Below are 27,855 nucleotides of genomic sequence, written 5' to 3'. Positions count from 1 at the left end.
ATGTAACTGGACTGCAGCGCAGGCGGCTGCAGCCCACAGCCCTGCCCGGCCCATCAACCAGGGAAAGGAACACGGTGATGCCACAGGCCATGGCTGTGCTGAGCCTGCTGCCAGGCTGGTGTGCCCAGGTCTGTCACCCCGAGCAGCGTGGCCACCTGGAGGGTCTGCAGTTGCTCTTTGGATGGCCACAGAGCAGGCCCAGCAGCACCCTGCAGCTTGCACCGGACCACCAAAGCCAAAGAAAAGAGGCAGCTCTGAGAACTGGCTGTGTCACAGGAGTGTGAAATGGCTTTAAAGAAAGCTTGCAGTTGCTCAGGTATTACTAATCTGAGAAGGGCTGAATTCAGTCAGCTATTGCTCAGTCATTATCACACCAAGCAGAAACTCGTTTCAGTAGAGGAAAAAAAAATAAAAAAGCAAATGTGAAAGAGAAAGACAGCAGCAACTCAGTTGAGAACAAAAAAGAGCTCTGTTACCCTGTACAAGTAGGAGCAGCTCCCGGATGAGCCTCTCAGTACCCAGCTATGTTAACCAACTTGGGAAAGTTTCAGCTTGAGAAGCCACAGGGTTACTTCCATTAGCAGCAGCGAAGCCAGCCATTTGGGCTGGATCATCTCTGGGGGCAGCCCTGCCCCTACAGCTCTGAGCTCAGCACCCCTCTGCAATGGGGATGGCAGTCACCCTGCTCTGTGCCACACAGCTCCCCTGGGTCAGGTCAGCACATTGAGAAGGTGGATGCAAACTGATCCTCCCAAGTGAATTTTAAAAAGTTTGGGTTTTTTTGAAAATAAAAATACTTAACATTTATTCACCATTTTAAGTCACCATAGTAAAATTGTACACGCTGTAAGTAACCCAGGAACGTTATTAAAAGCTACCAGAAACAGAAGGCAATTTGTACAACCATGGAAAGAAATACACAGCATGTTGGAAATAGAGTGAAACATTTCTCAAGACAATGTCTGATACACATTAGAGTGAGAAGAACCAGCATTAAAAATGAAGTTTCAAACAAAAATAAAGATGTCATGGCTACAAGTATTATACAGTGATAAATACTTCAAAAATATATTATGATATATGGAAATTCTCATTTTGTAAGGGAAATCCAGAGAAATTCCAGCCTCCACTGGATTTCACTATACCAATTAAGGTTTAATATTAAAATTCCTTTCAGTAAGAACTGGGACTGCAGCCATTACTGTCCTGTATCAACACTTATACTCTTGTAGTGTCATGAAATCAGCCCTACGTTACATCAAGCCATAACGCCTCACATCACAGGTATTAACTGCTCTAAATCAACCAACAAGTTGCCCTTCAGTAACAAGTGCTGGGCCCTGCATGTGAAGCCACAGACCGTGTTCTATCAGTCGGTGTGAGGCCACGTTACAGTATGAACAGCAGGCGAGATCTGGGACTGCCTCCATGTAAATGCCTTGAACACAGGGTTTAGTTACGAGTCCACCATAGCTTTTTCCTAGCATGACATTGAGCACTCAGAAGTTACAGTACACGAACCATGGTTAATGTTTAGGTCAAACGTTCAAAAGAAAGTCCAGAGGATGTTTGGGGCGACACATTGTGAACGCGCACAAATGGTGGTTTGGTACACGTTTGTGCTGTTACTGGGTAGCGAGTGAAGCAGTCTATAGCCAAGGGTTTGGTGAGCGAGTTTTCCGAGCCAGTTTAAAAATATAAACTTCTTCTTAGAGGATCTGTTCTATAGAAAATAGAATGCAATCTGGTAAAACAGTTCTGAGAGTACTTTCCCATTGCAAGATCCATCCATCAGCCTACCGCACCACCAAGAGAAAAGCTAATCCTGCTATTCCAAACCCTGCTGCTGCCATGATAGCATTGCTTAAGGTACTGTTCTGGTCAGCTGGTTGGGAGCCATGTCTGCCGAAGAAGCGACAGAAGCCGTCCTAGAAAAGCAAGAGAAAGGACATTGAGTTGGTTGGCTTAGCAATTGGTCATTTTTCTTTTAAACATGTCTGAGTACAGTTGGGTTTACAATCCCAGCACAGCACCTGTCAACCACAGAAATCCCATCACGAAAGCCTAAGCCCTATTGTCTTCAGCACACAAAACACTTTGTGCGAGCTCACACAGACAACTGGAAGCAGTGGCTCCGTGTGTTTGTGTGCCTTGCTCAACAGACAATTGCAAACGTCCTATCGAGGCGTTCGGCATGTCGCTACATTATTTTCTCCCCTTTAAGCAAGGTTTTGATCACAGTTGCCAGCATTGTTCCCCCATTCATGATTCAGAAAGTATTTGAAACACAGGATATGGAAATTTCCACTTGAAAGCCTGGAGTTGGTCCCATCTCGGTCGATGCACGACTCTGATTACATATTCTCTTGGAAGGGCCAAGTGGATGCTGCTCAGCACTGACCTATGACAGAGCAGAGCTGGCAGCTGCTCTACCAGATCTTTATTCGTGATAATCAGAAGTGGCAGTCATACAAGTCCAGATGGTCGTGTTTGAACTCCGCTCAGCAGATGTCTATGTAAACAAGTTATACTCTTGATTTCTTCCGGAACTTTGTTCTTTACACTTTAATTTCTGCCAACAGACAATGTGATTTTGCTAAATGACAGTTTGCATTGTAGCCAACCACCATATTGCCCCCTGTATCCAGATGGAGGAGTGACCACTGGAAAACCAACTTCCTTTTTAGAAGTTCTCCTTTCCTCTGGAAAAGTCAACACAGCCAGGGGCTCATTGCCCCGCTCCCTTCTGACTTCTGTGCTTCTCTGCACTGGCATCAAATATTCTGCTAGTTTGGAAGATGGGGAACTTAAAGTTCAGCAGGATACATGACACTATCCTTGGGAATACAGGCAGAGCTGCACTGATGTCTTCAGCACTGCACTTTGAGCACAGATCTCGTGGCAGAGAAGCGACAGCAGCTCTCCATTGCCATCGGCTCTACACCACCACGTGCATTAAGGCTGTCGCCCACACTGCCATGAGACCCCAGCTCGACCAGTTCTGGAACGAGAGCAGCACACCTGACGGCCGGCGACTTCTCTCCCAAGCGCATTCAGGGCCACACAACGGTACCGCACGTCTGGAGCGAACCCACATCAGCCGTTCTCCGGGCCGCCCGCCCAGGGACGTGCCCCCGAGCCGAGCAGCACCGCTCCGGTGCCTTCCAAGCGCGGCTGTAAGCCCGGCACAGGGCACTGACGGCCAGCCTAAGGACTGGCACCGGCGCCCTTCGGACGCGCCCTCCCGCACGGCCGTCCCCGCGGGCAGGCAGGAGGGCGAGCCCCGCGGCGCGGCACGGCGCTGACAGCGCAGCCCACCGCCCGGCCCCCGCCGCGCACTGCGGGCTCCCGGCCCCCGCCCGCGGGCACCGCTCGGCGCCGGCGGCCCCACCCGAGCCGCTCCCGCCCCCGGCCGCGGCCCGGCCCCGCTCACCCATCCGCCGTGCTCCCGCAGCCACTCGCCCTGCTCCTCGGCCAGGTACGCGGCCAGCGCGGCGGCCAGGCGGCTCGGCCCTTCCTCGCAGCCGCTCTCGGCCAGCGCCGCGGCCAGCGTGCCGGCGAACACCACGAGCGCCAGCAGCCGGCCCCAGTTGAGGCCGCCGTCGGCCTCCAGCTGCGCCGACACCTTTCGCAGCAGCGCCGCCGCCTCCCGCGGCTCGGCCCGCGCCAGCGGCGCGCAGGAGCGGAAGAAGGGCCGCTCTCGGCGCTCCAGCTCGGCCGCCGCCCGCCGCAGCTCGGCCGCCGTGGCGCTGGGAGGCAGCGCGGCGCCGCCGGCGCGGTGCTGGAAGTAATCCTCCAGCAGCAGCGCCGTCTCCTCCTTCAGAGAGCCCGGCATGGCGGCGGCCCGGGGCGGCTGCGGCCCCGCAGCAGCTGCCGCCGACTAAGAGGCGGGGCGGCTCCTCCGCCCAAGCCGCCGCCCGCGTGGCCCGGCCCGGCCCGGCCCTCTCCCGCCGCCCCGCCCCGCCCCTCCCGTCCCCTCCGCTCGCGCAGCCCGGCGGTGCCGCGCGGTGCCTTTGTCGCGCGGCGGTGCACGCGGTGCCGGCCGTGAGGTGGCTTCGCGCTTTCCCGCGGCGGCGTACTGGTCTGCTGGTCGCGCCCGAGGGGCTCCAGGCTGCGGGGCTGTGGAACGGGCGCGGTTTGTGTCCGTCGAAGAGATGCAGCCGGATTGCGGCAGGCAAATGGACGGCGCGTGGGACGTGGGACCGGGACGCTTCGCTACAGCTGATGAAAGGGCAGAGAACAAAAGCAGCCCGAGGTGCCGCTGCTCAGTAACAGTGTTGAGTGCCCGTGCGGGACGGCTGCACTGCCCCACAGCTCTGCAACGCTACGGATGAGTTGTGCGTTCACACACAGCCGTCCCCCTGAGCCCCGTTAGCGAAACTAAAAATAAAGCTGGACTCAATCCTGTTGTAATTTCTCAGATCGCTATCGAGCGGCCCGATCTCAGAGCCACTACTAAGGCAAACTCTTGGTTTTACATCCCCATATTTGGTGCTTTTTGTTTTGCTTTCAACCGGGGAAATATGGTCTGTGTTTATGAGCTGGAGTTGCGGCTGGAAGGCAGCACAGCTTTTGCTTTTCAAAAAAAAAAACACACCAGGGCTTTTTGCTTTTTAAACTCAGGTTTTACCTACGATTGTTAATCCTGGAGCAGGAATTTCCTATTGCATTCCTCAGGCAGGAGAGGAGAGGGAGAGGCTGCCATCGCTCCGGCGATTTCCTCTTCCACCCTTCCTGTTTATACAGCGTTTGTTCAGCAGGACGAGACCGCCTGACAGTGACTGCCGCTCCCTCGCACTCACATTTGGAGGCAGTGGCCCTCAAATGTGAGACCCCGGCCTTCTCCATGCAGGGACAGCCGTGCAAGACCTGGTGCCTGCATTGCTGCTGTGAGTCGCACTGTGTGGGCACTGGTGTCACTGGGATAGGCTGGTTCAGCACTTCCCCAGCTCTTCCGAGGAAAGGAAATGAAAAGATGTGCCTAAATTAAGGTGCTGCTGCTTTTTTTTTCCCCGCATCTAAACTGAGCACTTCCACCAGCAGCCTGCACGCCGACCGCAAAACCTACATGGAAATGCAGAGAACAGCTGGTCCCAGCACGACTCTGCTCTGCTGCATCTCAGCGCATTCTGCACACAGGATTTACCCAGCAGTGACAGACGTCCGTGCCCTGTGCTCACTGTGTCACACTGCAATGTGAGGACAGTCCCGGGCTCTTGCAAAACACATACTCTGCATTTTCCAGCGCATTCTTGTGTCATTTCTGGAAAGAAAACATCACATGTCAGCTATGAGCCTTCTAAGCAGGAAAACACAACCTGAATCCCAACCTTCTGGAGGCAGAAGGAGCTCAGAGGGAGGCTCAAGCGTCTCCAAGGGCTGCTCTTGCAGTTCTGGCTCTGTGGGTATCACTAGAAGATATTGCAGAAGCAATTTTCCAGTACATCTGGATATTGCCCTAGATTTTTGCAGGGCAAATGACCTAAAAAGCTATATGGTGCAACAAGTAAATGACAAAAACCAGAAGCAATCATTACCATTGCAAGTACTTAACACAGAAAAATGACCAAGAACATGCTCTCAATATGCAAAATACAATTTATTGTATTTAGGCCATTCGTAAGTATCAACACAATGCAGTATGTTTGAAACAAATATCTTACCAATAAATACTATCTAAACATTAATATCTTTTGATCAAAGGTGTACAGTGTATTGACTCAGTATTGCACAGTGAGCTCTATATGACATTACAATTTCTGTAGAGCATTTGTTACAGGGATTGTTTGCCACAAGTATTCCAAAGCATCAGGGTTGCCTTTTAGAAGCAGAAACAACTGAAATTTCATGAGGGACTGAAGGCTGATACATATATCAGTGTCCTAATTTAACTGGTCACGGATTCATTGGAACCCAATGTTTTCATGAATGAGAAAACTTTCTTTCTATTACAATCTCTCTCTCTATATTTTTAAATCCCATTTTTTAACAGACCAAGGATATTATCAAACTTATGTGCACGGCCAACTCCAGTGATGGCTTGTTTCATCTTGTTCCAATCTGAACACAAACCTTACTTAGATCTGTTCAGGATGTGTCTCCTTCAGGTCAGGCTGTGCCAGCCCCCAGCAGCTCTCCAGCACTTCTCTCCTTGCATCCCTGCTCATATTGGACTCAGCACCCATTCATATAAGCAAAGGTGACAAGCTGTAGTCTCAACTGCTCTCAATGTATGAATGCAGATACATTTACAGATTTGCAGATACAAATAGTTCTACGCTCAACTATATCTCAGCTTTATCTGAATAAATCTTAGTTGTACAGCATCAGCTGCATGTGGGGGTAGTCCCACCAGTTAGTACCACATCTCTGTACCCCCACAGAGCCAGATACTGCAAGCAGTGTGGCCAGCTATGGTGCTTCCTTGAAGCCCAGCTGCTCCTTGATCCAGTGGCTTGCACAGGCAGGATTTGGCTCACAGCAGGCCCCAGCAGCTCGCTGCCATCCATTCTCATACCCAGCTTCAACTGCATTGCCTCACTCCAGTAGGAGAGCTGTTCAAGCAGGGGCTGTACAGTTTGGCTTCTAAGATTTGGCCCATATTGGCATGAACTTGTGCTGCTCTGATGTTACCCAAGGATCTCAAAATGGGAGCATGCTGCCTTAACACACATTTAAGGCTACACTGCCTTGCCCAGGGGTGTGAACTGCTCAAAATGCAAATAAGAATCGTGATCATAGAATAACTGTGACTGACTTGGAAAAGACCTGACCGTCAGTGTAATTGTGCTAGAGCTTAGCGTTTAGTATCCCTTAGTGCTTAGCATGTAGTATCCTTTAAGTAAAGAAAATTCACTCAGCAAGTGATACAATTAAAGATTTCTAAGAAACTACTGGTTAAATACTACCTCATGATTATGTAAATCATGTTTATATTCCTCATCTTTGCATTTATCATTTTGTATATATTTAGATTCTTTATATTCAGGTAACAGAGACGAAATACTTATTTCAATCTAAAAAGACAGTAGGAAAAAGCAGGGATTTAAAGGATTCTCTTCTGTACAAAAAATACATTTTTATGGCAACAACTGGTACCTTCCCAACAGGGCCTCTGCTTACTATCATGGTTCAGTCAGCCACAATGACATCACAAAGCATCAAAGTTGCTTTTCTTCCCACTTTTCAACACCAAAATTCAATGCACCACTATGGAATGTTTCCAAAACCTGATGCTACAACCTGATAAAATCAGGAATCTTTTTTTTGCTCTAAAAAGGAACTCAAATCATGCAAATAAATACATAATGTGCACTGAAATACTCATTTCTATGATACAGATGACTTCAGAGAAAAGTCCATTTATAATTAACTAAACTAGTTCTAATAAAATACTTTCAAAACAGAATCAAAATCATTAACTTTTACCACAAGTTCATGTTTGCTATGTGTTCAAGCAGATTATGTTCTACCTAGCTGTGTTGATCTGTGGGTTCAGTGTCACCCCTTTGTAGAGTAATGAATATCTGATTTTCAGGGAGCCTTCTTTAGCTGTTTTTGCAGTCTAGGTAATCGGTCTTCATTGGATTCTGCACGCAGGATCTCATGTTAAGCCCAGATCTGCAGAAAGAGAGTTGCACAATCATTTACGACACTGACTAAATACTAAATACTAAATTAATTAAAATACTATAAAATATAAAAATAAAAATATAAAATATAAAAATAAATCAAATACTAAATTAAAATTTACCAAGGCAGTCAGATTAGAGGTACAGGGTACCAGCAGCAATGAAACCATTTAAGAAGCAACTTCCGAATTTCCTTGGCTTCAACAGCTCTGTGAACCCTGTGTGGCAATTTTTCAGTTTGAATTTTCAGTTCACATTTTACACTGCACGATTTTATATCTTAGTTAGTTGTCATAGAATCATTTGAGTTGGAAGGGACCTTTAAAGGCCATCCAGTCCAACTCCCCTGCACTGAACAGGGACACCTACAGCTCCATCAGGAGCTCAGAGCTCCTCCAGACTGATCTTGGGTGTGTCCAGGAATGGGGCACCCACCATCTCTCTGGACAACCTGTTCCAGCATCACTGCTCTTACTGTAAAATTTTTTTCCTTGTATCCAATCTACATCTCTTGTCTTTTAGGTTGAAACCATTTTCCCTTGTCCTATCACAACAGATCCCGCTAAAGAGTCTGTCCCCTTCTTTCTTATAGTCCCCCTTTAGATAGTGAAAGGAACTTGGAGAGTCAATTTTCCTGTCCTAACCCCTGCCCTTGCCCCTTTCTATTAAAACAAACCAGCCAGGTGCCCCCAGTGCTTACTCGTAGAGTGTGGTCCCAGGACCCTGAGCAGAACGCTGTCCCATCAGGAGAGACCCGCAGGGTGCTGACACGGTTCTCATGTCCAAACAGAATAGATACACGGGATCCTTTCAGCACATCCCAGACATTTATGGTGTAATCATTATAACCTGCAAACAGCAGACGACCTACAAAGAGAATGAGATTTCAAAAAACAAATTCTTTAGTGGGCAACGAAGCGTTACTGCAGCAAAGGGAAGCAAGCAGCAGCCCAGCCTTCCCATGCTGACACACACACACACTGCCACACTGTTATCCCTACTAAATACTAAAATAATTAGAAAATTAATTAGTTGAAAATATAGTTAAAATTGAGATCAGTTATACAGAATCTGCTTAGTCATTAGAGATGGGTATCAGTCCACATGACAGCTGACCAGAGAGCACTTCAGCAGTTAACAAAGGCCAACATTACTTTGCTCAGACTTGGACGAGGAGTTGAATACAAATGGTTGAACAATCAGTGGACAAATTGTGATTCTTCATCCCCAGTGGGACCAGCTGTGGTGCCCGTGACCTGCACAGAGCCATCTACATCTGTCAGTGTGCTGGGCGGAGGGCAGCTCGCCTCATGCTCAGCCCAGCAGGAGCCCCCTGGAGCAGGTCTGGGAGGAGGCAGAGAAGATTCAAGCACACATCTCTGGATCTGCAGTGAAAAATGGTAATGGCTCTGCCTTCGTGCTCTTTTAACATACTTTGAGTTTCTATTAATCATTTATTATCCTTTAATAAACTATTTATGTAAGCGTGCGTTATAGTCAAGTTACATTTCATGTTTCCTCTGAAGCATTTTTAATAATGATTGTGAAATTCTAGCCAGCCGTAGTTAATGGCAAAATATTTTCTGCTTTCAGCATGACCAGGAAAATACTTTTCACTGCTACAAAGTCAGCTGGGCGACATAACGAGTAGTTTTAATTTACAGAGAAAGATTTTGGTATTTAGTATTGGTTTTCAAATGCTTTGTCAAATTAAACTGACAAAATTTGACAGTCTGCCACCATCCCAGCACCAATACCACCACCTCCTAAGTTCAGTTCTCACCACTGAGAGAGAAATCCACACTGGATGCTCCAAAAATGATGCTCTCCTTGGAATAAATTGCTACTTCTCTGTCTGCACGAAGGTCGTATAAACGGCACTGACGTTAAAACAAAAACAACATATGTGTCACAGTAAAGATTGGAGTCAATGGCCCCTATTTTTCATTGAAAAAATGTGATTGGGAAGGCCTGCACCCTAGCAGGTATCACAGAAAATGCCTGCTTGGTTTCTTTTATTTCTGCCCACTACAACTGGGACTCTTCTGGAAGCTAATGAGGATCTGAACAAAACCACGCAGCTTTGTATAAACTGAGTGCAGAGTTTGCTTGTCCAAACCTCTAACCTCTTCTGTACATCTCCTTCCTGTCCTGCTATAAGAAGAGCAGTTTTGTTTTGGGCCATGGATACCTCCTGGAATTTCTCCCACTCCCAGCCTACTCTCTTGCTTCTCCTCTGTGGTTTTCTGTGTTAGAGTATCCTGCTGCCTACTTACTGGCTGTTGGCACACTCTCTAAGATGAACATTTCAGCCATAACATGAGCTTCAGAGACAAAGAATTAAATCTCCAGTCAGCTCTGTTAATACTGCCCACGTGATAAGGCCAGTCCCTTGGCATGGAGGGAGCCTCTATGCTGTTCTGTGCCACGAGACAGGACAGCAAGCAGCCTCTGGCTGAACATGAGGTCTGTCTGCTTGAAGAACCTACGTGAAAATAATTTAGGTGAGATAATACATTTTTCACACAGATCTTTGATTTTCATTTCTTATGGAAAATCCCCACTCACTCTAAAACCCTTATCATCTCCCAGCACACTTTGGCTTGCTTAACATGGAAAGAATGCATAGACAGACCAGATTTAATTGCTATTCAGAATGGCAATCTGTTAGCCCTGAAATCACAAAGCACTTTTCAAACATTTGAACTGAAAACCTTCTTTAATATGTTAAGCTTAAGCAAACCCTGACCAGCTGGATTTCTTAATATTAAGACTTAACTTGTGAAGAACAGCTGATGAGCAGCCTGCACATAAAGGAAGGGCTGTGCCATTGGCTGGGCTGTGCAAAACTGCAAGATATGAAATGTCCATGTTTCCGTGAATGAATAATTCTATCAGACTGTCCTGATAGGGAGTAAGGGTCACCTCAGGTGAGAGCACTACTGTGTGAGCACATTTTATGGTTTTCCTCCATGCAGTCAGAATTACGTGTTCCTCAAAATCTCTAAGTATACAATCAGGTCAGAGATAGCCATCAGCACACCAGTCTGTAACAGGAAAACACCAACCTCTTGGCTTAAAAATGACATGGGTGGAAACTGCCAAAACTTCTGTCAAAAGTATAAAGACAGCATTTCCCATTCTCCCATCAGCTCAAAATAATTAGTAAGCACAGGAGCCAAGCTTGTGGTACTGGGAATCAAAAGAAAGCACTCTAATTGGAATTTAACAATGGACAATTTCTTCTCACTCTCTCAGCATCTCAAATGTTCACAGTACCACAACCAAATGTGCAGAGATGCACTGGGCTCACCATACAGCTAGAGGTATTAATTTACAAGAGAAGCTTTTAAAACCTAAAAAGCATCCAGAAAAGAAAATGGGAATGATTCTGTTGAGTTGAGCCAGTTTTGGAGCAGACTCAAAACATGCTTCTAGGCCAAAGTATCTCAGAAAGGTTCTTCACCCTCATGCACCTCAGTGTGATGTTTGACAAAGCAGGTGTCAGGCGCCTCCTGAAGGTCTGCTCTCCAGTTGCAGTTAGGTGTTGACTAACATTACCAGTCAATATATACTGTGTCCTCCTACCAACTTACTCATAGATAGATAAGATCCAATAAGGGCTACTGTATCACTAGAATGCCCTGGATGCACTGACTCACTGCAGTGAGTCAGGTTGGCAGGGAGGAGATGGACATGGGGGCCACCTGCTCACTGCCCTCAGGATGTACAAAGCTGCTGAGGCCAACTGGCTGCATCTGCACAGCCCCACACCAAGCCCACAGCCACTCTGCTTGCTGTGACATGCACATTTGTGTGCCTTTGCATTGTGCTGCTGCCTCCGATGGGCTGCAGGATTTATCTGGTTCTTTCTACACTGATTGTGGCTAACTATATGAAGCCAAATCTCTTCTAGTAAGACAGCTAATTTTGATCATGAAACTTCAAACACAGAAAATCTGAAATTAAGATTTGGGCAGTACCTCATGTAGAACACTTTGCAATGGTGACCCTCAAGGCATTAGTAGATCTTTTTATATATACAGTATTTAATATTTTTATATTATAGCATTATTGTTTCCCTAACTTTGGTGTTGCAGGCCCAGCGTAGCCACTGGCAGATTTCTGTGAATATGAAGTAGGCTTTTAGAACAATCTGACCTGAGAGGCAACAGAACTCTGAATTATGCTGCTGAATCAACATACCGTGGCATCATCTGAACCAGAGGCAAAAGCATCTCCACTTGGGTAATATCTGTGCATGAGTGAAAAAAAGAGGCAGAACACATTACGTTATTTGGATAACTCTTCAAAAACAGAAGCAATGCATGGCTCAGCATCCCAAGCGTGTCCTCTCCCACAAACACACTGACCTGACGCTGTTGATGTCTGAATCGTGGGTTTCGAATGACTGGATGCACTGACCAGAACGCATGTCCCACACCATGGCTTTCTTGTCACATCCCTATCAAGACAAAAGAAACTCACTACCGTTGTATAGACAGTGACATTCACCCCTCATGTATCCAATACATGTGTTCAAAACCAGCTACATTCATAGGGCTCTGAACGTCACAGCTCCAAGAGAAATTAACCAGCAAAGCAGCTCCAGGACCTGTCACACCGGTACCCCAGAACCTGATGCAGCTGCAGTAAGGAGGGCAGTGTGCCAGGAGGGTTGGAACCTCAGCGGGTGCTGCAGAGCAGCATGGGGGCAGTGCTGCTGTGGGGCGCAGCGAGGTCAGAGGGAGAGGGGCCCTTGTGTATACAGGGCAGGGTGTGTTCACACTGACCAGCACTCAGTGCCCTGCTCTGCTCATGCTGCCACTGCATCTGCAGTCTCCCTGCGGTGCAGAGCTGTATGACTGACTCACTCCCTTACTGCTTCACATGCTCAACATAAATATTAATACCGAGCATTAAAAGTTTTATGTTAAATGCTTTTCATACACTGAAACTGAAATAAATGTCTCTTGCCAAACCAGAGTTAACTCCTGCCACGACTTGTAGCACGTACATGCTTAATGGCAAGGCTGGATGAGAAAAGAAGCATGACAGCATTTCAGCTCATCATCAAGCTCTAAGCCACCCAAGCTGTGCTTAGAAAGGACTGTTTAACACTGAGTGCTTCCTAAGAGGTGCTTGGCACCAGTGATGTCCTCAGTCATGGACCATCTCATACCTGCAGGAGCATGTGGTTGGTCCTGCTCTCAGCTGCAGTGTTTCACTGCTGTCACAATAGCAGCAGCAAGAAAAAGAGCATAGACTTTTCTTTTAAGAGTGTTGGGAGGTTTTAATAAACACAACCCTGCTGGGGAAAGGCAGAAGGTAAGCTTAGCTCTGGAGGTGGCTCAGCCTCTTCAAAAGGGTCCCTGTTGCCTCCGTGCTGTATGGGAAGCACAGAGCAGCCCAGGCAGCTGCCGCTCCTGCTGTGCTGGTGCATGCTGCTCAGCAGACTGTGCCACGCATTATTTATTTTTAAGCAAGTGTAATTGCTGGTTAAATTAACTCTCTTCACAGTTCAAGTGTCTCTTTATTTTTTGAAACTGTCCTGTAAAATGAAATCCCAGTTTTTTACCAATGATGTCATTATTTAAGTTATTCATTATTAAAATGTTCCTTCATACCAACTTGCAGATTCTGTGTAGGCGAAACCACGCTGCATTAAGAACATTTTGGATTCAGCACATTTCCCTCAGAAGCTCTGCCACAGCCCTAGCCTAGCCCTTCGCATTGCTCCCATGTGCACCATTCTTACTGACCTCCCTGGGGCCAAGACTAAACTGACAAGCTGCTGCTTTAACTGCAAAGGTTTGAAGGAGAAACCAGCAAGCACCTGTGGAGAGACGGTCCCATGAGTGCTACCCACCTTGCCCTGAGGAGCAATGCTCCAAGGGCTCAGAGCACAAAGCCTGGGGCTCAGCCCTGAGCTCACCCAGCTCTATAAGTCATGCTGTGATTTTTAAAGGTTATATATAACAGCTCCCATTCTACATGCTGTTGCATTTGCATCGCTTATTCAAGCTCAGGATTGCTGTACTGCAGAGCCCCGGTATACAAGGAGACTCTCTGTATCGCTTTACATTCAGGTTGCACCACTTTGGCTATGCCAGTGTCAACTCAATGTAAGACAGACCTTCACTAAAGTGGTGTTTTGCTTTTCATGAGTTAAGTGAGTCTCTGTGAGCACAGACATGCCCAAGCTGCTACACTGACAAAGTATGACATATTCTCTTAGCAGTACCATAGCTGCTTGCGATTCTTTGCCCTATAATAAGCTGAGCTGTTCCCAGGGAGAATGAATCTGTCCTTTCTGGGAAGTGAGCTCAGTGGCAGGAAAGCCCGGGAGGAGTAAATGCACTCGGATGGAATTAGCTTTCAGTCACGCTTCAGAGCAGCTGTGCTAACAGCAGGCAAACCGAGCCAACATGCTAGGCTTTGCTCTTGGTGGGCCCGCCAAATTTGATAAAAAGAGCTGTAACTGAAGAGGTCCAGATTTATCGTGCAGGGACAGGACTGTGACTCTGTGCACAACAAGTGGAATCCTCTAACTGACAGACAGTATCCTCCAGCACAAGGGCTATTTCTACCAGCAAGCACAGGACATGTTGTGCCATCACCAGTACCATCACCAGTCACTGGTAGCAAGGGCTCATCTCCCAGCTCCTAATAGCTCCTACCTGCACACTTGGCTTCTGAGTTGGGAAGGACTAGCACTCCCTCAAAAAGGAGCTAAGATCTACCGCATTCACCTCTATGCCTTGTTGTGCCTTACTGTGTAGCCATGGCTCAGCTGCCTGGGGCAGTGCTCCTTCAGCAGCAGGACACCATTGGGAAGGTGCTCTGATACTTCCCCAGAACCAGTCTTGTGGTCCTTCAGGGCATGGGGAGCAGCGGACAGCATGTGGCTGACGAAGGGTCTTTGAATGCTTCTGGTACCACTGGAAAGCATAGGGGACTCAGCAACAGCTGAAGATGTGGCCACACCTCATCTCTCTGCACCAACTTGTGCGAGGGTCCAGCCAGCGCCCAAGCTACAGATTGGCTGCTGGGGAGTGGTTGAGCAACACAGCGGCATGTGCATTATTTACAGCCCTGCATTGGTGCCCTGAGCAGCCGCTGGCACACCCTGCCCGGCTCCAGAGAGCTGGGCACAACAGAGCCAAAAGCAGAAGGGTGTCTGCTGTGGTGGACTCACACCTCTGTCTGCAGAATGAGCCTGCAGCTCCAGCTCTGAGCCCCTTCCTTCCTGGGAGAGGTGTTGTTTTGATCTCGGGCCGAGTTGCTTTGGTGTGGGATGGAATCTGCTAAGTAAGCATAACCGCGGTCACACTGGGAGGGTGGGTTTGACCCCACAGTCAGAAGTTTAATTTACTCCAGATTGAGACATCTGCTTGCAATGAGAGGATTGCAGTGGTGCTCCCACTACATACTCCAACGCTTCTTCAATAAGATCACGAGCCTCCTGTTTTGCTGCCTTTTCCCTCCCACCTTCCTTAACTTGATATGATGATAGGAAGCTCCCGCTTACCCCGGAGACAAATGTATTTCCAGTTTCTGAAGGAGCCAGATCCAGGCACAGGACATCAGCTCCATGCCCATGGAAGCTTTGCAGAAGCTGCCCGCTCTCAACATCCCACAGAGCACAGGTCCCATCTCCACTTGCTGTCAGGATCTATGGAACATGGCAAGAAAAGTCAAGACACAAAAATCAAGAGATAATCAAGCTTTCAAAGAAACTACTGGCATCCTAGCTGTATGCCAAGGACAGCTTTAACTTCAAGAAATACTATACAATAAATCAAAGCCATAAAAACAATCCTATTCTAAGCTGAGTTTGTGTTTTTAACTTTTAAGGAAAGAAGTGAGAGTGGAGAGAAAAGGAGAACTGACACAGCTGTAACTACATAGTGTTTCAGTAATGGTCAGTTTTGTGCAGCGGGGTTTGAAGAACAGATGCCCTCAGAGATCTGCTGATATTTCCAAATCCTCCAAAGGGATGGTAGAACCAGACTGGTATTTTTATCTGCCCCTGTATTTAACTCTACTTTAGGCTGCTGGAATTCAAACTGCTCAAAGAACTGTTGGAGTTAAGTATGCCTGTTGCGGTTTACCCGCTTAACTCCTCAAGTTTTTTTTCCGCTTGAAATTACCAGATGCAAACCAACAAATTGGGCTTAAGACATGGATATTCTGAAAGGGAAGCAAGCCTGTCTAGACAGTTGTTTGACAAGTCCATCACCTCTCACTTATCCAAAACCATTTATGTGTGAAAAGGCTTGAACAGATCTTGACCAAACAGAGCTCACAGCTTCCCTCATCTGCTACAAGCATGTGATCAGTGCTTGTGATTGCAGCTAAAGCCTGATGATGTTCAATTGTTTAGAATTTCCCCTTGGCACCCAAAACTATTATGCAGTCACAGATTTTATAGGTCTCTGTGCACAGACATGGAACAGAATAGGGTGACCACAGAACAACTCTGCATGTTCTATAGTTCTGTGACCTTATGAAGTCTTTTGCAAAGATTATTCTCATGTTCAGTGGGGAAACTCGAGGATCCCAGTAGGTAATTAGAGATTAAAAAGAAAATACTTCTTAACAAGAAAATGATCATATGATCATGAAACCATTCACAGAGTTGCATAAAAGTTAAACACTGATCACTTTGGAGCACTTTGACAGGTGCTCCAAAAACTCCTCCTAAAAACAAATGTCTGTAAAGTTGCAGAACAGCCCATTCCAAACCCTCCTGCAGAGTCACAATGATATTCTGGGATATAGTATAGTAGATAGATAATAGTAGAAGAAAGCCCTGAATTGTCTTTCTGACCTATTTTTGAGCTTAGGTTAATAAAATTCTCTATTTTGAGTATGGTTTGCACTTGGATGGAGAGTGAAGGTACTGAGTGAGGAATGAGAACTCCCAGATCTGAGCATTTGCTCTTGTAATAACATGTAAGAAAGAAAGATCTGATGGAAATAGGAATAGCTAAAGACATAAGGTAGAGATTTGTTGGCAGTCCAGGGCTCCAGCTAATACTGGAGTTGAAGTCGATGGTCACTATGGGTCCCTTCTGGCACCAAGAAGCAGTGCTGCACGTGGCAGGGGACAGTGGGCCATGCTGGGGCTCACCATGAGTGCAGGTGCTGGGGTGGGAGCAGCAAGAAGGGCCACTCTGCCTTCCCCACGGTCACATCCTGCTCCTTAGCTCTGTCACACTGGTGCTATGGCTGCCTGCCCCATGAACAACACTTGAGATCCCAACCAACTCTTGCTATTAATACACACAGAGCATCGTCACGTGAGGAACATTATCGCACTGCAGAGCTGCAGATACCTAATTTAGGAAGTGAGGCTCCCAGGCGCTCTGTGTTGGGGAAGCTCACTCTGGCAGGACTGATCTGTGGGGCCCGGGCTGATTTGTGCAGGTTGCCCAGCTGGCAGCTCAGTGCTCCTCTTAGCCTGGGATGGCAACATGATGAAGAACAAAGATGGCACCTCCTCTTTCAGCACCTGTGCAGCCTGAGATTGGCTTTCATCAGTGATGAGCCACCTCTCATCAGATGCCATGGACACACCAGTTTCTAAGATCCTTTCCTGACATTCATTCTGAAAACTGAGTGTAGGTTCAGAGAGCAGATGAGGCAGAACAGCAGCAATCACAGCTCTGGCAGTGGGTGCTGGGGCTGCTATGGAGCTCTGCACTTGGGGAGTTGTGCTCCAGGACAGGTGACAGGGCAAGTCCTCCAGTGACACTGCCAGGAGAGCAGAGCTGCACAGTGTGCCTGTTGCACACTTGGAATTACTGCATGATTTTAATTCTTAAGCCATTACCTAAAGGGAGAAAAGAGAAACAAAGTGGGGTTCTCTGGGATGCCCTATATAACAGAGTTCTAACAGAAGCTTAGCCAAACCATTTGCTTGTATTTGTTTAAATAGTAACATACGGTGCTATAAACAATCACTTAAAAGCACATGCCTATCAATCACAAGAAAATTTCTTCAGAAAAATCTCAGAATCATTGAATATAAAATATCTTAATCCACTGTGGTGCAGTATATCAGCACAGTTTGCTGTATTTAATAAGGAGGAAAAAAACCCCTAATTTTTCCTTCTATTTTTACTATGAAAAATACATAAATTTTTTCCTTTCATGGGATTTAAATCTTGACACATATAGGTATGGACAAGAAAACAGATGACTGGTTTTGCATCTCATCACAGCCATTCCAGGTCACTTAGACTCCCCTCCAATTATGCAGGGCTCCTGCACAGTGAGGTCAGGGCTGAGCAAGCCTGAGCCTGGTACCTCCACCACTTGTTTCCATGACAATCAGCCTGAATTAGCACCTCAGAGTCATTACAGAATGGCAGACTGGCAAATAACAACATACTTTTGGGCATCTCATGTCTTGAAATAGAAGCAATCAGAGCTGGTATTTCCTTCAGAAGAGCTCTAAATATCTGCAAGAAGGGAACAAGGTATTCCCTTTCCAGCAGCTCTGCTGACACAGAGCATGATTTAAATGCTCCCTTCTGCTTTCTTTTCTTTCTTTCTTTTTTTTTTTTTCTTCCTGAGTGCACTGAATAGAATTTCAATACAAATTTGAAAACCAGAGTGGGCAGGGAGATTACCCTGGCTCCTTTCAAAGTCCTCTGTGTTTCTGTAGTGATATTCACTACAGGAGGAGACTAGCCTAGTCCCGGATGATCTGCATTTTGTCCCTAGCTTTGCCATAGAGTCCCACTGTGACCCTGAGCAATCACTGCTCTTTGTGCTCAGCCCTCCATCTGTGAGACAGGGACAACATCACTGTTTTCCCTCAAGAGAACACATCATGGCAAGGATGGTTCTCTGTGTAGTCATCCTTGAGCTCGAATATGTTACTTGATATGAATAAAAAATACTAAGAATTAAAGTTGGCTGGACATCCACAACAAAGCAGGCAACAATGCACACTCCACCAGCTGGCAAAGCAAACAGCCAGCCCAGTTCTACTTGAACTGGTGTTGGATTTTTTTTTCAACTATTTACATTAGTTCAAGCTCCTAAAAGCATAAGGCAGCACAGAGCCAGTGGGCAAAGAACACAGAGGGTACGAGCAAACATTCTCTGCCAAAGACACAGGCTTTTGCAGGGCACAGGCACAACAGCCTGGCCACTGGCTGTTACAGGCTGTCACAGAAGCTTTTGCAGCACATTCATTGCCCCTCAGTGTTCCAGCAGCCCTGCGTGGGGCAGGATATGGCTTCGGCTGCTGAATGCCTCTTGTGCAGGAAGGTTACTGCATCGCATACAAGTGTGGCTCATGTTAGGCTTTGCTGGACAGTGGGCAGCGGGCAGGGGATGCATTTACCTGCATGTCAGAGTTAGTGAAGCTGCAGGCAGACAAGTAGTTTGTGTGCATTGCAACCGATTTCTTCTTTGCAGCCATATTTTCATTTTTGTCAAATGTCAGAGGGTACACAGAACACTTGTTGTCCAGGCCACTGGAGAGAGTAATAATAGCAAATAACAGAGAGAACTGGTTAAAAGTGCAACAACAAAAGGCAAGTGGTGATAAGAAGGAAACCACCTGTCAGTGCTGTGCTACCAAATCCTCATGAGCGCCAACTTCCCTGTATTGTGCTGGCCTGGACCTCACGTGCGGGGAAGCCCAGCTGCCTCACCAGCCTGGCTACGTTACAGCACATCAACAGCTGAGGCTCACTATTTTTTACCCTCATCAAGTTTATAAATGGCACTGAATTAAACCTTACAAAAGTACGAGCTATAAGGTGACACAGTCACTTCAGGGTTAATTTTTTCTATTCAGTCAGCGTGCCATTTTTCTGTCATGTGTCACTGTATTAGCATTTAAAACATCATTATTTATGTACATTAATAAATTTGATATAACTCCTATGGAAGAGACAGCATTGCAAATAGTGGATGTGAAGAAAAGGTCTTTTAGGAGAATCTGGAAAAATACCACCAGAAACACCTACCCCTGCAGCTGGTGTGCCCCTCCTGGACAGTCACACCAGTCAAGCTGTGTCTCCCTGGCCAGCTGTGCCCACCTTGATGCCTTTGTAAAGCTGTGGTAGCTCAGCCATGCCTTGGTCCTGGATCTCCAGGACTCCAGCAGGTGCTTGCTTTGTGCCTCGTATTAACTGCACAGTGCTTAACCAACGCCACAACAGAAATACAGAACTAGGAGGTGCGATGCAACTATGTCCCCCCTGTCTCTCTTACAAGAGCTTCCTTGTCATTCTTCAAGTTACAGTAAAAGTCATACAATTTCTGCACTTCATCTCCACAGACATTCATGGAATCTTTTTTCCGTATTTGCGAGCTGCACAGTAAAGTCTCTCTTTGTTTCCTTCTCTTGCCCCGAGCTTACTTTGTCTGTCTGATCCACCCAGTCCCTTTTTAAAAGATCTTTTGCCAACTTCTCTCATTGTTTTCTCCTCTGCAAAAACTCAATTTTTCCAAACCTGAGCCCTCAGAAAAGTTGAAGATAATTATGAAGGACAGGGTCACTTCCCCCCACTCCATCTCGGCAAGATCTATTCATATGCTGATAATCCTTATCATCCAACCTTTCTCTCTACCTCTTAGAAAAAAGAGAGCAAAGAAAGAATAGGGTTAAAAACACTCTCCCTTAGAAGATATATCCAATGCACACAATCAAATTGGAACAGAGAACTTGCATGCATGCAGAATTCCTAACCCATGATATAAATGCTGAAAGAGGATTATTTACCATGCTTATACAACAGATGTTATTGCACTGAAGTCAGTGGAGACAAAATGGATGAGCCGTTATGGGACTAGAAACAGAGGCACTGAATATAATCCTCCCATCCACAATCAAGGCACGCAAGCTTCTGTCGGCATCTTGTGAAGGCACCAGGAGATCCCTGCAAATCAAGCCTCTCTGCATAAGTAGCTGGGGAAACTGGAAACTTACCCACAAGCAATGGCACATCCAGACGGGGCATACGCACATGCCATCACCCAGGTACACGGCATCGTCACAGCGTGTTCCTGAAACACAGTATCTCTTTAAAACTTAGACATCACTACTTCCCTAACCCAGCAAAGCAGCAGGAGGATAGCTACCTGACTATTCCGTCCTTATTCACAAGCCCCAGACTGAACATGTTTTATTGAGGCCACTTGGTGCTGTAAATGTCTTCACTGTGGTACATATGCCGGTGAGTTAGAAACTAGCTGTATTTTCACAGCTGTCTGAAGAAAGGAGAGCCCTGCCAGGGCTCGGAGAACCAGTATCATCATATCACAGTGAACACCATGGCTAAGAATCCCTGGTGATCACACAGCACCTTGCAGAGCTGCTACCCAGGGAAGACTTCCTTTTAACTAGCCTGGCTTTTCCTCCGGCCCAGGGGCATCCCATCAGTGACAAGACTGGATTGGTATATGCTGCAGACAAATAACAATGTCCTGATGGGGACTTTGCTCAAAGATAGGTGAAGGGAGATGGTGTGTGTAGGCTCCTTGCTCGGAGGTGCTGGTGGAGGCTTGCAGGCTATTCCATCATCCTGCTGTCAACTGTGCCACCTGTTCGCCCTCCAGAGCTCCACTGTACCCCACTGCTGTTTGCCTTATGCACAGAAATCAGACCTTTGCTGACTTTCACCTACCTTGTTGGTAGTGAATGAATCCCACACAATCACCTTCCCATCCTAAATGAAAACACACAAACAGAGAGAGATACAACTGTCAGCTTACTTCCCAAATTTGGGGGAAATTCTGCTGCTCATTTCTATCCTCCAGTCTGTTACTTCAAGACATTTTTGTCTCCACCTTAACAACATTACGGTGGTTGCAGTGAAGCACCAAGGAGATGCTTCTCACTAGCGCTAGTTATTTCTTTAACAAAAAGAAAATTCTATTTCTTTGAGATTACTGGTGTTGGATTAAAGACTGATCTCTTTTTAAAAGGGATCTCAAGCATGTTTATGAGAACTGCTTTTGTCTGCAGAACACAGCTGGAACGGAACCGCCTCAAGAAGCCATTGCTACCAAGCACTCACTTGCCTCCTTTCAGCCACAATGTTTTTCCCCCAGCCTGCAATCACCATCTGCAAAACCAGACACTTCTCCCATGTAAAACCTATTGGTGGCTCAGTGCAAGGCCTTACAAATACAAGAGGTGACCTGTATTACAAGTCATTTTCCCAGCTGGCAACACGCACAGAATCATTTATGGACACTGCAGTGTTTATTCATCTTCCTTTCCTGTCTTTTTCTCTTTACTTCTTGCTACACTTACTTCAATTATCCACTGCTACAATCAGCTGAATAGCAATAACAACACTCCACTGACAGTAACTTAATCACTTTGTGTATGCCAGCAACAATCATGCCAGTTACTTTGCCTTAAGTGCATCATATTGGTTATCCTCCCCATTTCATGAAACTGAAATGTTTATTGGTGAACAGCAATTGTTGCTATATCTGGACTCGTTTCATTTCTTAGAAATGGAGACAAAATGCATTACAACTTTACTGTTTAGCTTTTTTATTTACACAGTGGCATTTTAACCACTAAAAAAAGCCGTCACATTAATTATTTAAGCTTTGATTCTCCTTGCTGGAATCACCATGAATGGTAAAAAAAACTCACAGTAACTGAAGGTGGCTTGCAATGCAGATTGCCTATTTTTATCCCTCTGGTGAGACCCCTGACAGATTTCATACAGGTCAATGAACAGCTGTGTGATGCAGTGAGCTCACTTACTGCCATACGGGGTGCACGATGAACCAGGGGATCTAGAAAGTAATTATCTCATTACCTCCTACAGCTCATGAGATTGGGCTTGAGCAGGTGGTGGACAGTTTCTCAAAACGCCCAAGTAAATGCAGTAACTTTGGCAGATTGTTTGAGGCTTTTAAGGGCACACCAATCATACAGATTGTGGAAGAAATGTTTGCACACAGAAATCTCTGGAAGCATTAATATTACTTTCCTTCCCTTTTCCTGATTGTTTTATGTTAACACATCAACTGAAATCAGTACCGAACATTACGTCTGTAAAGACCAAGGCAATAAAAGTATGCATTCGCCTCAGATGAATTCTTTCTATTTTCTTTTGCAATAGAGAATACAGGGAAAAACTGTATATGAGTGCAGAAGAAACATTTAGGGTATTAGCGTGTAGTTATGCTCAGATTTGTGCTCTCTGAACAAATATGCTGCGATGTACAGCATTAAGGGCATGCTGAAAACATTGTACAGCACATAGTACAGCTAGAAGATCTGTAAAGTGTCCGACACTGTCTTTGAAAAACACTCATCCAGTGGCATACCTGAGAAGAGCTCACAATTCTTCTTTTGTCTTTGCACCAGTCCATACAGAGAACTTTATTTCCGTGGCCCTTCAGGGTCCTTCTGGTCTTCATCACAAACTGGCCCAGTGCCTCCACACGCTCTGCCACCTGATGAACTGCAAACAGCTGATGGTTAGGGAACCTTGTATTGAAGTTCTGCCACAGAAAACCTTCGCATTCGTGAGTAATGTCACTTGGAGGAATTAATTCAAGAAACATGAGCCTATATGCAGGCCAACAAAGTCTGCCTCAGAACTGGCAGGTGATAAAACCAAGGTGGGAGGTGTATGAATATATCACAGAATCACAGAATCACAGAATTGTAGGGGTTGGAAGGGACCTCTAGAGATCATCGAGACCAACCCCCCTGCCAAAGCAGGTTCCCTACACCAGGTCGCACAGGTAGGCGTCCAGGCGAGACTTGAATATCTCCAGAGAAGGAGACTCCACAACCTCCCTGGGCAGCCTGTTCCAGTGCTCCGTCACCCTCACCGTGAAGAAGTTCTTACGCACATTCGTGCGAAACTTCCTATGCTGCAGCTTATGTCCGTTTCCCCTCGTCCTGTCTCCACGTACCACTGAAAAGAGACTGGCCTCACCACTATGGCCGCCACACCTCAGATATTTATAAACCTGGATCAGGTCCCCTCTCAGTCTTCTTTTCTCAAGGCTAAACAGACCCAGTTTACTTAGCCTTTCTTCATAGGGGAGATGCTCCAGGCCCTTCACCATCTTTGTGGCCCTCCGCTGGACTCTTTCCAAGAGATCCCTGTCTTTTTTGTACTGGGGAGCCCAGAACTGGACACAGTACTCCAGATGAGGCCTTACCAGGGCAGAGTAGAGGGGGAGGATCACCTCCCTCGACCTGCTGGACACGCTCTTCTTAATGCACCCCAGAATGCCATTGGCCTTTTTGGCCACGAGGGCACACTGCTGGCTCATGGCCAACCTGTCGTCCACCAGGATGCCCAGGTCCCTCTCTGCAGAGCTCCTCTCCAGCAGCTCATCCCCCAGCCTGTATTGGTGCATGCAATTATTCCTCCCTAGGTGTAAGACCCTACACTTGCTTGTGTTGAACCTCATCCGGTTTCTTACTGCCCAGCTCTCCAGCCTGTCCAGGTCTCGCTGAATGGCAGCACAGCCTTCAGGCGTGTCAGCCAATCCTCCCAACTTCGTATCATCAGCAAACTTACCACCAAGTAAAGATATGGATGAACTCACTCACAGATTGAATTCCAGGGCTGTAGCAGCTGAAGCACTTGCTCGCTATCGTTTCCAATATAACTGGAAAATCAATTATTCACCCCCTTTCCTCCCTCTCACTGACTGAGGGAAACCCTCAGTCTGACTGTGGCTTGAAAGAGCATCCACAGCCTAACGCATACCCTGAGGTGCTCGGCAGAACTGAAGATCACTGCTGTGTCTTGGAGGAACTAATCATACAAAGAAGGGGATAAACATCAAATCTCAGAAGTTTTCACTGTAGAGTGCTTGTTCTGGGTGTGAGACTCAGTGTGATATAGGTACCAGCTACCAAAGACCTCTTGCTATGCCATCTCCGCTGGTGGCCAAGGGAGTCCTGAAGGCCAAGACACAGCTCTGACTGAGCAGGGAAATGAAGGTGATCAGAGGTGATCAGGCCAGAACAGCTCTCCTGTGAAGAAATATTGAGGGTGCTGGGCTTGGAGAAGGCTCCAGGGAGACCTCATTGCGGCCTTCCTCTACTTGAAGGGAGCCTACAAGGAGGACGAAGACTTTTTACAGGGGAAGACAGTGACAGGAAAAGGGGGAATGACTTTAAACTAAAAGACGACAGATTTAGGTTAGATGTTAGGCAGAAATTCTTCACTGACAGGGTGGTGAGGCCTGGGAACAGGCTGCCCAGAGCTGTGGGTGCCCCATCCCTGGAGGTGCTTGAGGCCAGGCTGGGTAGACTCTGGGCAGCCTGGTTTGGTGGGTGGCAACACAGTAGGAGGGTTGTAACTGGATGGGCTTTAATATCCCTTCCAACCTAGGCCATTCTATGAAAATAGGATCCAGTGCTATCCCATGTCATGTTTGTCCATGATGAAAGATAATATAACACAGCTGCTGCTAGCTAAGGGGACAATGCTTGACTCAAATCTTTAGAAATAAATGCAGAAGCTCACATGCTTTAATGAGTTGGTGGATGAAATGTTAAGCTTTTCAGAGCTTTGCTCCATGCCCTGTGGGACAGGTGACTGCTCTAGAGCAACGCTGCTGCTTTACCCTTTGTCACTTTTCTAGAGCAGCTGCAGGCGTCCTTCACTTTAAGATCAATCCTTGGCACAGGATCAGGGGAAAAATTTCTGCCTAAGGCAGAGGCTGATTTCAAGTAGTTTAGATTTTCAAGAGTTGTCTTTCAAAACCACCAGCCTTGTGGGCTGTGCCAGAGCAATGCTCTGCCTGAAATCTCCACTTGCCCAGCCTCCCCCAGCTTGGAGCCACGTACTGCCCACCATCCCTGACCATCTGACCCTGCTATTTCCAATAAGAGGTCAGAAACAAGTTTCTGAGAAACTATCCTATAGGCTCACTCAGGAAAAAGTACATTTTCCCCCTACTTTTGCCCACTGAAACCCGTTCAGTGATCCAATCAGAAGACATGAACACATAGGACAGGAGGTTATTAAGGCAGCTGGAAAGACACTTGTGTCCAGAACATATCTGAAAAAACAAACGTTTCACAGACAATAGCAAAGTGTTTCCATTATGTCAACACAACTGAGACTCTGTGGAATTGTGTGGTTTGGCTTTTACGTTCTGTGAGGACGCTTATCTCCAGCCACAGCCATAATAACACTGTACCCGCCTAGCACAGGTTTCAGACTTAGATAATTATTTTGAAGCGTTCTCTGACATTGTTTCAGGATAGTTGAAAATTATGCACTCAGACAAATAGATCGGCTGCAGCCAGTAATTAGCTCGAGTGGTTTTACAAAGGTCCAGATAAAACATGCTATTTTTATAGAGCATATGGTTTGGCCCAACAGGAAGCGGGGATTTGATGCAGATATCACTGGGTCTTTGATGTTTTCTGTGCTGCAAGTCCTAATGATATCTTCTGGCCTTAAAAAGTTATGGCTCACACGAACACGACAAACTGCTTTATTTATACTCCAAATTTTAAGTGATAGAATTGAGTCCCTAAAACTGTAACACTGTGGCTCAAGTGCACGTTTGGTATTTCCTCTTTCTGTCCACATTTTTGAGAGCTGCTGTTCCAAACCCACGGAACAAATAAGGGCAGTACCAGTTCAGCCAGCTGTTTGCTTTGGGAACCACAGAGCGAAGGTCACAGATGAAAAAATGCAAAAGATACAATTTTAGATTGAAAAAAAAAAAAGAGAGAGAGAGATGCTTTATTCTGTAATTTATAACCTCTGCAGAAATCACTCTTGGGGATAACTGAAATGCAAAAAAAAAACTCTGATACAGAATTGAAGAAGCACTGCTCTACATGAGCATAAGGACATGGAAACCACATCATGGCCAAGCAAGCAGCACCTTTCAGTGTAAGTTACAGATTTTACGTATGAGAAAAGAGGAAAATATCCTACAACTACAGCATCATGTCCTTTTACAGCATCACTCCAACCATGCTTTCCTGAGCAAAGGTGAATTTAAGTGTATGCTGAAGGGTCTGTCAAAGAGAGGCCCCACTGCTACTGACACAGCATTGGTGCTGTATGGATGAGACGATTTAAAGCAATGTTTCTGTAATTAGGCCATCCCCCTTTCCTTAATGGTTCCTACTGACGGGGTGTAAATTATGACCATCTAATTTAGACCAGAAAATGCTCTATTTACTGCAGACCAAAAAATAAAAAACACGCCACTTTTAATTCTTCCACAGCTGATATTCAGCAATTCTTTAGGAAACGACGCTCCTTAACAAGCTCTCGGGTGAAATCCCGGCCTCGCTGAAGCACCTCCCCACCAACTTCCCCGGGGCCGCCTTTAATCTTTGTTCCCGTCCCTAAGATGCGCGCCCTAACGCCGCGAGCAGAGCTCCGGGCCCGGCGCTGCGGAATCCCGGGGCTCCCCCCGCCGCCCCCGGCCTGCCCCGCGCGGCGCCCGGTGGCCACGGAGCCGCCCGTCACGGCGCCCCCCGGGCAGCATCTCCGGCCCCGGCCGCGCCTCTCCTCCCGGGGCGGCTCGCGCCCTTCCGCCCGCCGCCGCCCGGCCCGGCCAGGCCGCGCTCCCCGCCGCCCCGCCGCCCGGCCCCGCTCACGCTCCACGTCGTGCAGCTTGGCCCGCTCCTCCTCCAGCTTGCCCTTCAGGCTCTCCGCCTCGTTCTTCAGCGAAGCCAACGTCTCGTTCTCGTGCAGCCCCTCGGTTGCCATCTTTGCAAAGGAAGCGGCGAGAGACAGATGAGAGGGAGGGAGGAGGAGTTTGCTGCCTGGCTCTCAGGGATGCTCGGAGGCTCCTGCTGCCTCAGCAACGCGCCGGGGCCGGGCCCCCCCCGCACGCTGCCGCCCCGCAACACGGCGGTCCCCTGCTGCGGGTGCAGCCGGGCACCCAGCCCTGCCCGCGGCCCTGGGGCTTTGCTAGCTCAGAAATACATGGCAGCGGGGTTCTGCTGCGTGCCCGAACACATTTGTACCGCAGCTTTGCACGTGCTGTGAGGAAAGGTTGTAATCTTCCTAGACTTCAGCAAAGCCTTTGACTGTCCCACAGCATTCTCGTGGAGGAAGCCCCTGCACAGGGACCTGGATCGCCAGGCTGAGGCTAACTGCATGCACTTCAACAAGACCAAGTGCCGGGTCTTGCATTTTGGTCACAGTAACCCCATGCTCCACTGCGGGCTTGGGGCAGAGTGGCTGAAAGCTGCAGAGGAAAAGGATGTGGGGGTGTT

General features: G+C 47.2%; 2 protein-coding genes across 2 annotated transcripts; both read right to left on the bottom strand.

Moving 5' to 3' along the window:
• Window positions 1-776: 776 nt before the first annotated feature.
• BCL2L10 (BCL2 like 10) lies at window positions 777-3,948 on the bottom strand. The gene is made up of 2 exons (XM_085234370.1): window positions 3,434-3,948; window positions 777-1,928 (listed from the first exon to the last, which is right to left on the bottom strand). The coding sequence occupies exons 1-2, from the start codon at window positions 3,833-3,835 to the stop codon at window positions 1,797-1,799; spliced, it is 534 nt and encodes a 177-aa protein (XP_085090496.1). The 5' UTR covers window positions 3,836-3,948; the 3' UTR covers window positions 777-1,796.
• A 1,632-nt stretch (window positions 3,949-5,580) lies between these two features.
• GNB5 (G protein subunit beta 5) lies at window positions 5,581-27,430 on the bottom strand. The gene is made up of 11 exons (XM_085234369.1): window positions 27,232-27,430; window positions 22,956-23,092; window positions 21,287-21,328; window positions 20,590-20,666; window positions 18,994-19,126; window positions 15,163-15,306; window positions 12,005-12,096; window positions 11,838-11,886; window positions 9,415-9,511; window positions 8,332-8,498; window positions 5,581-7,620 (listed from the first exon to the last, which is right to left on the bottom strand). The coding sequence occupies exons 1-11, from the start codon at window positions 27,341-27,343 to the stop codon at window positions 7,609-7,611; spliced, it is 1,062 nt and encodes a 353-aa protein (XP_085090495.1). The 5' UTR covers window positions 27,344-27,430; the 3' UTR covers window positions 5,581-7,608.
• Between the last annotated feature and the right edge of the window lie 425 nt (window positions 27,431-27,855).

Source organism: Meleagris gallopavo, chromosome 12 (assembly GCF_905368555.1).
Source record: "Meleagris gallopavo chromosome 12, MGAL_WU_HG_1.1, whole genome shotgun sequence".
Taxonomy (NCBI): domain Eukaryota; kingdom Metazoa; phylum Chordata; class Aves; order Galliformes; family Phasianidae; genus Meleagris; species Meleagris gallopavo.
Note: the sequence above shows the minus strand (reverse complement) of the source record. Positions and strands in the feature narration are given on the sequence as shown.

What these genes read in the sequence shown, in the direction of transcription:
- BCL2L10 (XM_085234370.1), bottom strand. Translation starts at nt 3,835, where the DNA reads ATGCCGGGCTCTCTGAAGGAGGAGACGGCGCTGCTGCTGGAGGATTAC. An exon ending in TGCGGGAGCACGGCGGATGG is followed by an intron (nt 1,929 to 3,433) that starts GTGAGCGGGGCC and finishes TTGCTTTTCTAG; the next exon opens with GACGGCTTCTGTCGCTTCTT.
- GNB5 (XM_085234369.1), bottom strand. Translation starts at nt 27,343, where the DNA reads ATGGCAACCGAGGGGCTGCACGAGAACGAGACGTTGGCTTCGCTGAAG. An exon ending in CAAGCTGCACGACGTGGAGC is followed by an intron (nt 23,093 to 27,231) that starts GTGAGCGGGGCC and finishes AGCTGTTTGCAG; the next exon opens with TTCATCAGGTGGCAGAGCGT. An exon ending in TCAGACATCAACAGCGTCAG is followed by an intron (nt 11,887 to 12,004) that starts GTCAGTGTGTTT and finishes ACTCATGCACAG; the next exon opens with ATATTACCCAAGTGGAGATG.